Source organism: Ornithorhynchus anatinus, chromosome 5 (assembly GCF_004115215.2).
Source record: "Ornithorhynchus anatinus isolate Pmale09 chromosome 5, mOrnAna1.pri.v4, whole genome shotgun sequence".
NCBI lineage: Eukaryota > Metazoa > Chordata > Mammalia > Monotremata > Ornithorhynchidae > Ornithorhynchus > Ornithorhynchus anatinus.
The window spans coordinates 15,216,023-15,232,626 of record NC_041732.1 but is presented as its reverse complement, the minus strand read 5'-3'; the positions used below and the strand labels follow the sequence as shown (position 1 = coordinate 15,232,626).

Sequence of the window (16,604 nt, the reverse complement as noted above, 5' to 3'; positions counted from 1 at the left end):
GAGATCTCCTGCCTTCTTTCAAAATCCACCCCCTTCACCTGCGCATCCAACCCCATTCCTTCGCACCTTATCGAAACACTCATCCCCTCCCTCCACTCTCCCTAACTGCCACCTCCAACTGTTCGCTCTCCAATGGCTTCTTTCTCACCACTTTCGAACATGCCCGTAACTCCCCTAGCTTAAAAAAACGCTCCGTTGACCCCTCGGCTCTCTTCAGTTATAGCTCCATCTCCCTCCTACCCTATCTCTCCTAACTCCTTGAGCAAGTTGTACTCTCTCAAGCGCTTAGTACAGTGCTGCATATACAATAAGCGCTCAACAGATCTGATCGACTGGCTGACTGGAGATGCTCCGAGCCCAGAGTGTAGCGCATGGACCAGGGGTATTCTCCAACATGAACCTCAAGACGGGGTCCAGGGGGATGTTCCAAGCTGAGCCTCAGTCGATGGACCGGGGGCGTGCTCAAAAGCAAATCTTAGTGCGTGATCTAGGGAGACCTTCTAAACCGCAGCGTGTGAACAAAGAAAATGCCGACCTCAGCGTGTGGATCAGGAAATGTTACAAGCCAAGTGCAGTTTGCACTTAGCTAAATACCGTGTTAAATTTAATGTCCTTCGGCATATCGCTTCCTGTGATCGCAGATGAGCCAGACCTATTGGCTCCGAGTGAAGACCTAAATGTTGACACACTCCCAGGGGTCCGGGCGAGATGTCTTCTAAGGGCAGAAGACGTCTTCTAAGGGCAGAAGACAGTGGGATTGTAATTAGTAGATTGGGGCCATCACAGGGAAGAAACTCGATGTAATGGTCAACCGATGAAACGGTCAACAAGCAGAGTATAAAGGATGGGACCCGGGGGCAATGCCTGTAGCCGCTGCTCGTTGTTAATCAAAAGGACAACTGAGACAGCCCGAGTTGGAGACCTTCCAATGTGTTCATCCCAGTCCTTGGCTATTCGCTATCCTCCAAAGGAAGGGTAGGGACAGCCCGGGCCTGAGGGACCTCTGAGCCGGGGGACCGCCCCCCGTTCCGGTCTAATAATAATAACAATGTTGGTATTGGGGGGCGTGGCTCAGTGGAAAGAGCCCGGGCTTTGGAGTCAGCGGGCATGGGTTCGAATCCCGGCTCTGCCACTTGTCAGCTGTGTGACTGTGGGCAAGTCACTTCACTTCTCTGTGCCTCAGTTACCTCATCTGTAAAATGGGGATTAAGACTGTGAGCCCCACGTGGGACAACCTGATTCCCCCGTGTCTACCCCAGCGCTTAGAACAGTGCTCTGCACATAGTAAGCGCTTAACAAATACCAACATTACTATTATTTGTTAAGCATGTACTATGTGCCAAGCACTGTTCTAAGAGCTGGGGTAGATACAAAGTAATCAGGTTGTCCCTCGTAAGACTCACAACTTTCATCCCCATTTTACAGATGAGGTAACTGAGGCCCAGAGAAGTGAAGCGACTTGCCCAAAGTCACACAGCTGACAGGCGGCAGAGCTGGGATTCGAACCCATGACCTCTGACTCCCAAGCCCGGGCTCTTGCCACTAAGCCACGCTGAAGGACCTGAACACCCAACGGGACTGATCATCCCGCTGTAGGAAATTCTCAGTGCCCTTGGGTTGAGGGCACTTGTCTGCTGTGTGACTGTGGGTAGAGCCTCTATACTTCAGTTTCCTCATCTGTTAAATGAAAATTCAGTGTCTTTTTTTCTTTTAATGATATTTGTTGAGCACTTACTATGTACCAGGCACTGTACCTAGCACTGAGGTAGGTCCAAGATCCAAGATTAGAGAAGCAGTGTGGCTCAGTGGAAAGAGCCCGATCTTGGGAATCAGAGGTCATGGGTTTGAATTCCGGCTCTGCCACTTGTCAGCTGTGTGACTGTGGGCAAGTCATTTAACTTCTCTATGCCTCAGTTACCTCTTCTGTGAAATGGGGATTAACTGTGAGCCTCCTGTGGGACAACCTGATTACCTTGTATCTACCCCAGTGCTAAGAACAGTGCTCTGCACATAGTAAGCGCTTAACAAATACCAACATTATTATTCGATTAGCCTGTAAACCCACCAAAGGGCAGGGACTGTCTCTATCTGTTACCGATTTGTACATTCCAAGCACTTAGTACAGTGCTCTGCACATAGTAAACGCTCAATAAATACTATTGAATGAATCCAAGATAATCAGGTTGAACACAGTCCATGTCTCACAAGGAGCTCATAGCTTTAATCCCCAGTTTACAGATGAGGTAACTGAATCCCAGAGAACTGAAGTGGCTTGCCCAAAGTCACACAGTAGATACGTGGCAGGGCGGGATTAAAAGCCAGGTCCTCTGGCTCCCAGGCCCTGGCTCTTTCCACCAGTCAGTGGTATTTACTGAGCCCATATCTGTGTGCAGAGCACTGTACTAAGCATTATAGCAATGGAAGTGTGAGGACTGGGCTGTAGTAGAAGAGGAGCGAGGTGAGGTAGGAGGGGGCAAGGTGACTGAGTACTTTAAAGTCGATGGTGAGGAATTTCTGTTTGATGAGGAGGTGGATGGGCAACGACTGGAGGTTCTTGAGGAGTGGGGAAACATGGACTGAACGTTTTTGTAGAAAAATGATCCGGGCAGCAGAGTGAAGTAGGGACTGGAGTGGGGAGAGACACGAGGCAGGGAGGTCAGCAAGGAGGCTGATGCAGTAATCTAGGTGGGATAGGATGAGTGATTGTATTAACGTGGTAGTAGTTTGGATGGAGAGGAAAGGGCGGATTTTAGCGGTGTTGTGAAGATGAGACTGTCAGGATTTGGTGACAGATTGAATTACATGGGTTGAATGAAAGAGAGGAGTCAGGGCTCGGGAGATAGGAAGGATGGTGGTGCTGTCTTCAGTGATGGAAAAATCTCCACCATTCCCCCTCCCTCTTAGACCGTGAGAGCCATGTAGAAGAGAGACTGTGCCTGATTAGATTATCACGTATCTAGCCCAGGGCTTAGGACAGCGCTTGGCAGGTAGTAGGCACTTCACAAAATATCACCGTTTTTAATAATGATAACCACCATCTCTAGGCAGATGGTTTCCAAATCCACCTCTCCAGCACTCCACTTCTCTGCAGTCTCACATTTCCTCATGCCTCAGGGAAATCACCACATGGATACGTCTTCCTGGCACTTCAAACTTAGTATTTCCCAAACAGAACTCCTCCACTTCCAGCCCACAGCCCGTCCACCCAATGACTTTCCCATCATATGTCCCCTTCTCACATGCCCCTCACCCTGGAATTATCCTCAATATTCCCACTCATTCAACCCATTTATTCAGTCTTTCACCCGATCCTGCCCTTTGTTTCCTTCATTACGTCTCTAGGACCCTTCCCTCCTCCCCAACCAAACTGCTTCCACTCTGGTCCAAGCATCTGTCACACATATCCCACCTCAACTACTGAATCGGTCTCTTCACTGAACTTCCTGCCTCCATCCTCTTCCCCCTCACTCCATACCTCACTCTGCTGCTGGCATCATTTTTCTTGACTGTAAGCTTGTTGTGGGGAGGCAGTGTGTCTGCTTATTGTTAAATCGTACTCTCCAAGCGCTTAGTACAGTGTTCTGTATACAGTAAGGGCTCAATAAACACGATTGAATGAATTAATTTAAAAAAATGTTCTGTGCATGTCTCCCCGTTCTTCAAAACTCTCCAAGCGTTGCCCATCTATTTCCCCATCGAGAACTGACTCCTCCTCATCAGATTCAAGACACTCAATCAGCTCTTTCCCTTCTTATCCTCACTCCTCTCTCACTACAATCCAGACCACACACTTGAGTTCTTTAACACCAGCCTGCTTACTGTGCCTTGATCTTGCCTCTGTCTCCGCCAGCCCCTCACTCACACCCTCTTTCCTGTCTGGAACTCCCTCGTTCTTCATATCTGACAGACCACTCTCCTCATCTTCAAAGCCATACAAAAATCCTATCTCCTCTTGGAAGCCCTTTCTGGCTAAATCTCTCTCTCATCTCTCCACCCTATTCTCTATCTCTTCTGCGTCACCTGCATCTGAGAAGCAGTGTGGCTTAGCGTATAGAGCATGAGCCTGGGAGTCGGAAGGAACTGGCTTTGCCACATGTCTGCTGGGTGACCTTGGGCAAGTCACTTCACTTCTTTGGGCCTCAGTTACCTCCTCTGTAAAATGGGGATTAAGAGTGTGAGCGAGCCCCATGTGGGTAAGGACTGTGTCAAACCCGATTAACTTGTACATACCCCAGTTTAGAGAACAGTGTTTGGCTCAATGTAAGTGCTTAACAAGTGCCACAATTACTATTATTATTACCTATGTGCTGGGGTTTGAACCCCTTAATCACTTCAAAATTCACACCACCTACACACCCATAGCCCTTATACCTATTTGTTTGCCTACCTGGAGAGTTTCCAGTACTCTACCAGTCTCGACTACGGGAGGGAGAGTCAAGCAGAAGCATACCCATTCCATTCTTAACTTGGGCAGTGGCTAGGGAGTGGAAGGCCAACTGTTACAAGTCAAAACTCACCTGTGCTGGGCAGCAGTGGTATGGGAGAGAGTCGATGGCAGAGACTCAAGTTGACCACTTCTGTAAAGAAAACTCTATGGATCCACTACGAGAACAATCGCAGATAGAGGTGGGGCGTTGTGGGAGAGATGTGTCCATGGCATCGCTGAGAAGCAGGGTGGCGCAGTGGAAAGAGCACGGGCTTTAGAGTCAGGGCTCCTGAGTTTGAATCCCAGCTCTGCCACTTGTCAGCTGTGTGACTGTGGGCAAGTCACTTCACTTCTCTGTGCCTCAGTTCCCTCATCTGTAAAATGGGGATGAAGACTGTGAGCCCCACGTGGGACAACTTGATTCCCCTGTGTTTACCCCAGCGCTTAGAACAGTGCTCTGCACATAGTAAGCGCTTAACAAATACCGACATTTATTTATTTTTTTTTATGAGTCGGAGACGACTCGACGGCATAAGACAAGACAATTAATGTTGATATCTGTCTCTACTCTTCTACAAGATTTTAAGCTTCTCAGGGTCTACCTACTCTGCTGTAGTCTCCCAAGTGCCCGATAAGTGTTCAATAAATACCATTAGTTGATTGATTGCTTTGAGATTGCAGAGAAGACAGGAGGTCAGGGTTAATGAGGAAGATTGGGGAGTAATCCAGGTAAATATAGTAGTTCGACTCTTGGGAGCAGATTTGCTCCCCAAAGGGTAGGTGTAGGGTGAGAAGAGAGGCAGTGTGGTGTAGAAGATTGAGCACGGGCCTGGGAGTCAGAAGAACCTGAGTTCTAATCCTGGTTCCACTATATGTCAGCTGTGTGACCCTGCACAAGTCACTTAACTTCTCTGTGCTTCAGTCACCTCATCTGCAAAATGGGGATTAAGATTATGAGCCCCATGTGGGAAAGGGACCCAATTTGCTTGTACCCACCTCAGCGTTTTAGTAAAGTGCCTGGCACATAGTAAGCGCTTAAAAATACCACAATTATTATCATTATTATAATTAAGAAACAGAGACCTCCAATGGAGCCTTGAGGGATCCCTACAGCTAGGGAGTCGGGGGGGATAGGGGAAGGGACAGAGGAGGCATTGGTGAAGAGAACAAGAATGAGCAATCGGATGAGAAAGAGGAGAACTGAAAGAGAACTCGTGTTTGCTTATTGGCTTATTCCTCACCTTCTCCCACCTCCCCTGACTCCCAGATTTTAGTAGCAGAGTCTCTCTCTCAGCTTTCCCAGAATCATTTCATCATCATCAGTGATATTTACTGATCACATACTATCAATCAATGGTATTTATTGAGAACTTACCATGTGCAGAGCACTGTACTAAGCACTTGAAAGAATACAACAGAATTAACAGACACACCACCTGCCTATAACGAGCTTACACTATCAATCGATGGCATTTATCGAGTGCTTACTGTGTGCAGAGCACTGTACTAAGTGCTTGGGAGAGCACAACAGAATTAGCAGGCACATTCCCTGCCCATAATGAGCTTACAATCCATCAATCTATCGATGGTATTTATTGAGTGGGACAGCCTCGATATTGGTTGTGTGTCCCACCTCAGGGCAACTTTGATTTCTCTTTATTTGTACGGAAGCCTGTCTCCCTGCCTCTAGATTGTGAGCTGGTTGTGGGGAGGGATTGTGTCACTTTATTGCTGTAGTGTACTTTCCCAAGCATTTAGTGCAGTGCTCGGTACACAGTAAGTGCTCAGGAAATATGATTAATTGAATGGATGAATGAATGAACTTTCAAATGGACTCAGTCTTGGCCTGCCCTGCTCTGCCCTGCAGCATAGCCTAGTGTGAAGAGCACTGGCCTGGGAGTCAAAGACTTGGGTTCCAACACCCACTCTACCACCTGTGTGTTGTGTGATCTTGGATGAGTCATTTAACTTCTCCTTGCCTCAGTTTCCTCATCTGTATAATGGAGATTCAAAATCTCTTCTCCCTCGCCCTAAGACTGTGAGCCCCATGTGGGACTCGGATGGTAGATTATGCTGTAACAACCCAAGTGCTTACGACAGTGCTTGGTGCTTCACAAACGCCTCCATTATTATTGTTTTGCCATTCTGTTGACTGGTTGAGAAGCAGCATGGCCTAATGGTTACAGAATGGCCTGGTAATTAGAAGGACCTGGGTTCTAATCCCAGGTCTGCCAATTGCCTGGTGTGTAATCTTGGGTGAGTCACTTCACTTCTCTTTGCCTCAGTTACCTCATCTATAAAACAGGGATGAAGACTGTGAGCCCCATGTGGGACAGCAACTGTGTCCAACCTGATTAGACTGTATCTACCCCAGTGCTTAGAACAGTGCTTGACATATAGTAAGCGCTTAATAATACCATCATCATCATTATAATTATTATATGGGACGTGGACGCGTCCAAACCGATTATCTTGTATCTATTCCAATTAATCGATTAATCAATGGTATTTATTGTGTACTGACTATGTGCAGAGCACTGTACTAAGTGCTTGGGAGAGGGCAGTACAACAGAATGAGTGGATACGCTCCCTGACCATAACGGGCTTACCCCACTCATTCATTCATTCATTCATTCATTCATTCATTCATTCAATCGCATTCATTGAGCACTTACCATGTGCAGAACACTGTACTAAGTGCTTGGGAGAGCCCAATACAACAACAAACAGACACAGTCCTTGGCTACAATGAGCTTACAATCTAGAGAGGGAGACGGAATCTCGAGAAACCATTGGAAATTCTGCCTATTTAAACAGGGGCTTGGGGAGGCAGTTGTGCATGACAATCCTCCAAACGGACACGGTTGGGTTTTTTTAAGTGGTATTTGTTCAGTGCTTACTATGTGCCAGGAGCCATTCTCCATTTTACAGATGAGGCAACTGCGGCACAGGGAAATGAAGTGATCTGTCCGAGGTTATATAGCAGCCATGCAGAGGAGAGGAGATTAGAACCCAGGTCCTTCTGGCTCCCAGGCCCCTGATTTCAGATAAGGATGGGTGGCTATTCTGAGTGAACTCAAATCCTCTAAAGGGTTTACCAAGTCCTGCCCTTAAAGTGTCAACTGAAATGAAATAGACCAGCATGAAGCATTTTAAAACTTGGATATAGTTGAAAACTGCACATTTGAATTGAAACCTAAGACAAGGATTTTTGTTTTGTAAAAGGACAATTCCCCCTCTCAGGGTCACACCTGGAGAGTTTCCAGTACTCTAGCAGTCTTGACTATGGGAGGGAGAGTCAAGCAGAGGCCTGTCCATTCCATTCCTAGCTTGGGCAGTGGCTAGCGAGTGCCAGGCCATCTGCTACAAGTCAAAACTCACCCGTGCTGGGCAGCAGCGGCACGGAAGAGAGTCGAGGGCGGAGACTCAGGTTAACTGCGCGGAAGGAGACGATGGTACACCACTTCTGTATTTTTCCCAAGAAAATGCTATGGCTACACTACCAGAATGATTACAGGTGGAGTTGAGGCGATCTGGGAGAGATGTGTCCATGGTGTCACTATGGGTCGGAGACGACTCGGCATCAGACAAAAGGGTAATTGCCACCTCCCAGCCCCAGAACAATTATGTCCATATCTGTAATATTCTTTTTTCATATTAATGTCTCCCCACCTAAACTGTAAACTCACTGTGGGCAGGCGATTTGTCTGTTCTGCTGTTCTACTGTCCTTTCCCAAATGCTCAGTACAGTTCTCTGCACATAGTAAGCTCTCAGGAAATACAATTGACTGACTGACTTTGCTTTCCTAACATCAGAGTTGCTGCTGAAGAATTTTCATGGGGATTCCTTTCTCTTTCAGTTACCTCCAGAGCTGATGGCATCACTGTTCAGGGCAGAGGGAGCAGGGAGGTGGATAGGGTTGTGTGTGTATTAATGTGTGTGTTTGTGCACACACTGGACAGTTTGTAGCAAAAAGCTTCAACAGAGACTCCACATTTTCCCACCCAAACCCCCCACCCCCCACCTTACAAGCCTGTAACCTTGGCTGTCACATTGTTGTGTTGTCCCAAGCACTTAGTACAGGGCTCTGTACACGGTAAGGACTTAACAACTATTGTCTATCGATTGATTGATTGGCATTATCCGACATCTCTCTCATTCAACCTATATATTCAATGACACCAAATCCTGATGGTTTTACCTTCCCAACATCGTTAAAATCCATCCTTTCCCCTCCATCCAAACTGCCATTTTGCTGATCCTTGCCTCGTCTTATGCCGAGTCGTGTCTGGCCCATAGCGACGCCATGGACACATCTCTCCCAGAATGCCCCACCTCTATCTGCAATCATTCCATTAGTGTATCCATGGAGGTTTCTTGGGGAAAAAAAATAAGGAAGTGGTTTACCACTGCCTCCTTCCACGCAGTAAACTTGAGTCTCTGCCCTCTATTCTTCCTAAAACGGCTGTTAACCAGATCCTAGGACTTATTATATCCCACCTTGTCTACTGACCTCCTGCCTCTTCCATTACAGTTGTTATTTTTCTTGGCCGCCTGGATTATTTTTCTAAAAAAACCCAAAAAACATTGAGTCCACAGCTCCCTACCCCTTGAAAACCTCTAATGGCTGCCCATCCACTGTTGCACTATTATTATCAATGTATTCATTAAGCTCTTACTATTTGTAATGAACTTGTTCTAAGCCTTCTTGTAGGTTAATCGGGCTCTACACATTCCCTCTCTCATGCTGGACTCATGGTCTAGTGGGAGAACAGGTATGAGAACCCCATTTTACAGAAGAAAAAACTGAGTCACAGAGAAGTTGTGACTTGCCCAAGGTCACACAGCAGGGAAGTGGCAGGATTGGGTCTAGAACCCAGGTCATCTGAATCCCAGGGCCGGGCTCCTTCCAATAGACCACACTGCGTCAGCCACATTAAACAAAAAATCTTTACCATCAGCTTGCCCCCTCCTAACTTACCTCAGTGATTCCTACTACAGCCCAGCCTGCACTCTTCATTTTTCCATCACCAACTACTCACTGTACCTCGATGTCATCTACCTCACCGCCGACCCCTTGCCCACGTCCTGCCTCTGTCCTGGAATGCCCTCCCCCTTCACATCTGACAGACCTCCACCCTCCCCACCTTCCAAGCCTTGCTAAAATCACATCTCCTCCAAGAGGCCTTTCCTGACTGAACCTTCATTTTCCCTATTCCCTCTCCCTTCTGTATCACCTATGCACTTGGACATGTGCCTTTTAATTCATCCCACCCTCAGCTCCATGGTACTTTTGTGCATTTTAATGCCCTCTCTAAACTGCTTCCCCTTTTATAATAATAATTATTATGGTATTTGTTAAGCGCATACTATGTGGCAGGCACTGTACTAAGTACTAGGGTGGATATAAGCAAATCAGGTTGGACACAGTCCCTGCCCCACGTGGGGCTCACTGTCTCAATCCGTATTTCCAGATGAGGTAACCGAGGCACAGAGAAATGAGGTGACTTGCCTAAGGTCATGCAGTAGACAAGTGGTGGAGCCGGCACTAGAACCCATGACCTTCTGACTCCCAGGTCCATGCTCTATCCACTACGCCATGCTGCTTCTCTATACTGTAAGCTCCTCCTGGGCAGGGAACATGCCTACCGACTTTGTTATATTGTACTCTCTCAAGCGCTCAGTACAGTATTCTACACACAGTAAGCACTCAATAAATACCACTGATTGTTTAAAGCAATTAATTAAAGCAATCTCCAAACTTAACTCGGTGGTAATTCTGCTAACTGGAAATAACTGGAACTAATGCCAAGATAACACACACCACTGATCCCCAAACTTAAGCATTCATTCATTCATTCATTCATTCATTCATTCAGATTTATTGAGTGCTTACTTTGTTCAAAGCACTGTACTAAGCACTTGGGAGAGTACAATATAACAACAGACACAATCTCTGCCCAGAACGACCTCACAGGCTAGAGACAACGAGCTCCCCTGGCACTATATTGAAAACTAAGCCTCTGCTGGATTGTTAAACTGAGACAGTTTTTCATTTAATATAAAATTTTAGGCCAAGTGCTTTCTCAGGCTTTGCCAATGATTTCCTTTGCCCCGAGTTTTTGTCCCATGCTATTCTCCCTGCGTTCTCCGAGAACCTACAAGCAGCATGGCCTAGTGGGTAGAGCGGCCTGGGATTCTGAAGGACCTGAGTTCTAATCTAGCTCTGCTACTTGTCTCCTGTGTGACCTGGGGCAAGTCACTTATTTTTCCCTCATCGGTAAAATGGGGATTAAGACTGTGAGCCCCCTGAGAAACACAGACTGTATCCAACTTAACCTTGTATCTATCCCAGCACTTAGAAGAGTGCCAGGCACATAGTAAGTGCTTAACAAATACCATAAAAAAATGGATTTTTGCCTTGGCCACACACTTCTCCACGAGGGGAATGCAGCCTCTTCTAGATGGAAACATGGCCAGTGGAGCGTAAAGTGACTCAGAGGGAAAAAGTATTAAAAAAAAAAAAGAGTATAAAATGGCCAATTTGGGCAGCAGCCTAGACCAAGAAGGAAGGAGAGAAAATGATTGCAGTTTTTAACATCACATTACTGACCCAACCCCATCACAGACTCTGACCCTCTTTAGGATAAACCCTTGAAAAATCGAAGATTCTAGACTGTCAGCTTGTTGTGGGCAGGGAATCTGTTCTACTGTCATAGTTTACTTGCCAAGGGCTCAGTACAGTGCTCTGCACTCAGAAAGTGCTCAATAAAGAGGACTGACTAATTGCATCGTGGCCAGGACTTGAAGGGTGTGGTGTTTATGGCTCACCCTCGGGAATGGACTTTGTTCCTCTTTTCATGTCAAACTTTTCATTAAAGGATAGATCCTTTGTCAGGATTTGGCAGGTCCCTACTCCTCTCACATGCCAAGCAGCAGCTGAAATGTTTTCAAAGGGAAACATCTTGAAAGTTTCTAGCTCTGCCCTTGTCAAACATTAAAGGGCTTACTAAGCTGAGGCGAGTGTTTCAAGAGAGACAGGAATTCACCTTGCTTGAGGCAGTCAAAATATATTTATTTTTGCTTCTGCCACTTTAAAGTATTCTAGACAGTCCACCTCTCCCCCCCTCACCTTTTTTTAAAATGGTATTAAGCACTTAACAAATGCCAGGCACTGTTCTAAGCGCTGGGGTAGATACCAAGTAATCGGGTTGGACACAGTCCCTGTCCCACATGGGGCTCATAACTGTGATCTCCAGTTAAGCGCTTACTATGTGCAAGGCACTATACTAAACGCTGGGGTAATACAAGCTACTCAGGTTGGACACAGTCCCTGCCCCACACGAGGCTCACACTCTTAATCCTCATTTTTTACAGATGAGGTAACTGAGGCCCAGAGAAGTGACTTGCCCGAGTTCATACATCAGACAAGTGTCAGAGCCAGGATTAGAACTAAGGTCCTTCTGACTCCCAGGACCATGCTCTACCCGCTGGGCCACGCTGCTTCTCTAAACATTCACTATAAGCATTTGAATTATTGATTCATCAACCTCATATTGGGCATTGCTGTCTAATATTTTTGACTGTTAGGGAACCTGGAAATTTCCCAAGAGATTCTTCTTCACTGAAGGAAAGATTAAAGTACAGCTAGGTAAAAACAAAATGGAAGTTTGCTACCCTTTATTACAACAATAATTATGCTATTTGCTAAGCACTTACCATAATGTCCAAGCACTGTTCTAAGCACTAGGGTAGACACGGTTAATCAGGTTGGACGCAGACCCTGTTCCACAGGGGACTCATCATCAATAGTATTTATTGTGTGCGGAGCGCTGTACTAAGTGCTTGTGAGAATAGCAATACAACAGAATTAGTAGACACATTCCCTGAGGGCTCAGTCTAAGTAGGAGGGAGAACACATATTAATCCCTAATTTACAGTTGAGGAAACTGAGGCCCAGAAGAGTGAAGTGACTTGCCCAGGGTCACCGGGCAGACGAGTGGCGGAGCTGGGATTATGATATAACTGTGGTATTCGTTAAGCTTCTACTAGGGGTGAGGCACGGTTCCTAAGCACTGGGAGTAGATATAAGACAATTAGGTCTCACATGGGGCTCAGAGTCTAAACAGCAGGGAGATTAAGTCATTCATTCATTCAATCATATTTATTGAGCGTTTACTGTGTGCAGAGCACTGCACTAAGCACTTGGAAAGTACAATCTGGCAACAGATAGAGAGAATCCCTATCCAACAATGGGCTCACAGACTAGAAGCGGGGAGACAGACAACAAAACCAAACAAGTAGGCAGGCATCAATAGTGTCAATACAAATAAATAGAATTATAGATATATACACATCTTTAATAAATAAATAGAATAATAAATCTGAACATATAGACACAAGTGCTGTGGGGTGCAAAGCGAGGGAGTCAGGGTGGTGGGGAGGGGAGGAGGAGCAGAGGAAAAGAGGGGCTCAATCTAGGAAGGCCTCCTGGAGGTGAGCTTTCATGGACTTTGAAGGGGGGATGTGCGATTGTTTGGCACATTTGAGGAGGGAGGGCATTCCAGGCCAGAAGTAGGACGTGGGGCAGGGGTCGACGGTGGGAGGTAAGAACGAGGCCCAGTGAGGAGGCTAGTGACGGCAGAGGAGTGGAGTGTGCGGGCTGGGCTGGAGAAGGAGAGAAGGGAGGTGAGGTAAGAGGGGGCCAGAGGATGGACAGCTTTGAAGCCAAGAGTGAGGAGTTTTGGCTTGATAAGTAACAGGCACAGAGAAGTGAAGTGACTTACCCAAAGTCACACAGCAGGTACGTAGTGGAGCCGGGAGTAGAGCCCGCCCAGGTCCTCTGACTCCCAAGCCTGAGTTCTTTCCATTAGGCCACGGTGTTTCCCATAGAGCTGGGCCGGGTGTGTCAGAAGTCACCCTGCTGACCTCACAGCAGGTAGGAAGAGACACCTTGCCCCCTCCTACCTCACCTCGCTACTCTCCTGCCACACCCCAGCCCACACACTTTGCTCCTCTACTGCTAACCAATTCACTGTATCTCTCGCTCGTCTATCTAACCGCTGACCTAATAATAATAATTCTAGACTCTGGGCCCATTTTGATGCAGGGATTGTCTCTATTTGTTGCCAAACTGTACGTCCCAAGTGCTTAGTACAGTGCTCTGCACAGAGTAAGCGCTCAATAAATACGACTGAATGAATGAATGGATAATGGTAGTTGTTAAGCACTTACTATGTGCCAAGCACTGTTCTAAGTACTGGGGTAGATACAATTTAGGTTGGACACAGTCCCTGTCTCACGTGGGGCTCACACTCTTAATCCCCATTTTATAGATGAGATAACGGAGGCCCAAAGAAGTGAAGTGACTTGCCCAAGGTCACACAGCAGACTTGTGGCAGAATCAGGATTAGAACTCATGACCTTCTGATTCCTAATAATAATAATGATGGTATTTGATAAGTGCTTACTATTTGCGAAGCACTGTTCTAAGCGGTGGAGGGGGGGTGGAATACAAGGTGATCAGGTTGTCCCACGTGGGGCTCACAGTCTTCATCCCCATTTTACAGATGAGATCACTGAGGCACAGAGAATTTAAGTGACTTGCCCAAAGTCACACAGCCGACCAGTGGCGAAGCCAGGATTAGAACCCACGACCTCTGACTCCCAAGCCCGGGCTCTTTCCACTGAGCCACGCTGCTTCTCTAGGCCCGTGCTCTATCCACCAAGCCATGCTGCTTCTCCAACCTCTCGCCCACGTCCTGCTTCTGGCCTGGAACACCCTCCCTCATACCCGACAGACAATGACTCTCCCCGCCTTCAAAGCCTCATTGAAGGCCCATCTCTTCCGATAGGCCTTCCCGGACTAAGCCCTCCTTTCTTCTTCTCCCACTCCCTTCAGGGTCGCCCTGACTCGCTCCCTTTACTCATCACCCCCTCCCAGATCCAGAGCACTTATGTCCTCATCTGTAATTTATTTATTTATATAAATGTCCGTCTCCCCCTCTAGACTGTAAGCTTGTTGTGGGCAGGGAGTCTGTTTATTGTCGTACTGTACCCTCCCAAGCGCGTAGTATAGTGCTCTGCACACGATAAGGACTCAAATACTGACTCCGTCCACTCCTCCCCAGCCTCACTGCCTTTAACACAGAGAGGAAGGAAAAACGAAGACATCCAATCCAATGTGCTCTAATCCATGCATCCTTTATTCCATTACAACCACTATGTTGCGTTCCAGCAACGGTACACAAACTGGCAATCAACCGCGATCCATTTCGACAACAATCTGAGGCTTACAGTACATTTAAGGCCTTGAAATTTGGAAAACGAGACAGACCTTTGACGAGTAGTGTAGCAGTTTTAAATGTCTTGCATTTCTGATGCATACTCCGTGTGAGTCCAGTGTCAAAAAACAAATTACTTCTAAACTGAAAAGATCCATTTAATGAAATTTTAATTACATAAATTCATTAAAACTGAAAAGTGTGCATACATTTTGTGTCTTGGAAACGTTATAAAATTTTTTTTTAATAGCAAAATAACATAGGGATAAAAACATACTAACAAAATGTATTCAATCATTTACAAACCAGATTTTTGCAGTTCATCGCTTGAAACTAGACTTAAAGGAAAACTACCAATTAAGAACCTATGCACAATGTAAAGTTCAAATATGTACAGTACCTTTAAAAAGTCTCTAAGGAATGCTTTACAGAAGGAAAGTCTGTTATGGCTCCGATTCAGACCATTCAGACCATCTGAATAGGAAAACTGTTGGCTAGTAATAAATTTACACATTTATTTCTTCAACAAAAACACTCGTTTCATCATTTTTTTAAAGAATATTCCAGTTATATTTATATAGTTACAGTTGCCGAAAGTGGTTGGCTAGAGCCCCATTCAGGTTGTTCAGTCTCCCGGGAAAGATCAGCATGTCAACGAAAAAAATCACCAGTAAGAGGAAAATCCCATCACAATAGCTTTCCGGTTACAATACCACAGCTAGAAAATTTTACAGATCAAACCCTCCCTTGGTTCGAACCCTGGGACCTACGTGAAGTGGAAACTGTGGAGGCGGACAAGCTGTGGAGGCGGACGACGGGTGCATTCCGGCTACCGGGAGCGTGGAGAAGAAAAGAAAGAAGAGCCTCGCGGGGCAGAATTCTAAGTGAGTGGAAACCAGATAGGGAAAATGGATTCCAGATACATTTCACAGCAACTAGAAAAGGGTCCTCACGTTCGGGCCGCCACCCCATCTCGTCCACAGCAGAGGATCACGTCTCGTGTGTGTCAGAAGAACCATCTCCGGATAGAAAAGACGGAAGATTTCAGCGGAGGGGCGAATGGGGACACGCCCCGGGGCGGGAAGGGGCGGGGGGATGGCTACCCGGTCCAAGAAGTGTGTGCCAACGATGGATCCTTCTTCCGGTCGCGGGAGCTGAGGTAAAGCGGGCATCCTCTCTCTCAGGAGTTGGGGAGTTCGTGGGAGATGAACTGTTTTAGTCTTTCCAGGTACTGTGCGTACAGCTCTATGTCATTGTGCCCTGCCCCTTCCACCCAGAGGGGCTCCACGGCCCGCGGACAGCGCTCGTACATGGCGAGGCCGTGGGAGAAGTCGATCACCTCGTCTTCGGTCCCGTGGATCACCAGGACGGGAGAGGTCACTTTCGAGATCTTGTCGATGCTGCAGAGACGGGGCGGGAGGGGGAAAAACCAGAGGGACGGTTAGTTGTGCTGGCACGAAGCGCCTCCCACCACCACCCCCGGTGTAGTGGATAGAGTGTGCGATTTGGAGTCAGAAGGTCATGGGTTCTAATTCCAACTCCGCCACTTGTCTGCTGCGTGACCCTGGGCAAGCCTCTTCACTGGGCCTCAATTCCCTCATCGGGAAAATGATGATGATGTTATTTGTTAAGCACTTACTATGTGTCAAGCACTATTCTAAGCACTGGGGTAGACACAAGGTTATTAGGTTGCCCTACGTAGGATTCACAGTCAATCCCCATTTTACAGATGAGGTTAAGTGAGGCACAGAGAAGTTAAATGACTTGCCCAAAGTCACAAAGCTGACGAGTGACGGAGCCAGGATTCTGGGGATTGAGACTGTGAGACCCACCTGGGACAGGGACTGTGTCCAACCCAATTTGCTTGTATCTACCCCAGCGCTTAGTACAACAC

At 46.9% G+C, this 16,604-nt stretch overlaps 1 protein-coding gene across 1 annotated transcript in view; it reads right to left on the bottom strand.

The window, feature by feature from the left end:
- Positions 1-14,609: 14,609 nt before the first annotated feature.
- ABHD17C (abhydrolase domain containing 17C, depalmitoylase) overlaps positions 14,610-16,604 on the bottom strand; it is an 84,222-nt gene continuing 82,227 nt past the window's right edge. The window contains exon 3 of the mRNA XM_029066250.1: positions 14,610-16,110. Within this exon, the coding sequence (XP_028922083.1) occupies positions 15,891-16,110 (220 nt within the window). The 3' untranslated portion in view covers positions 14,610-15,890. The remainder of the gene's footprint in view (positions 16,111-16,604) is intronic.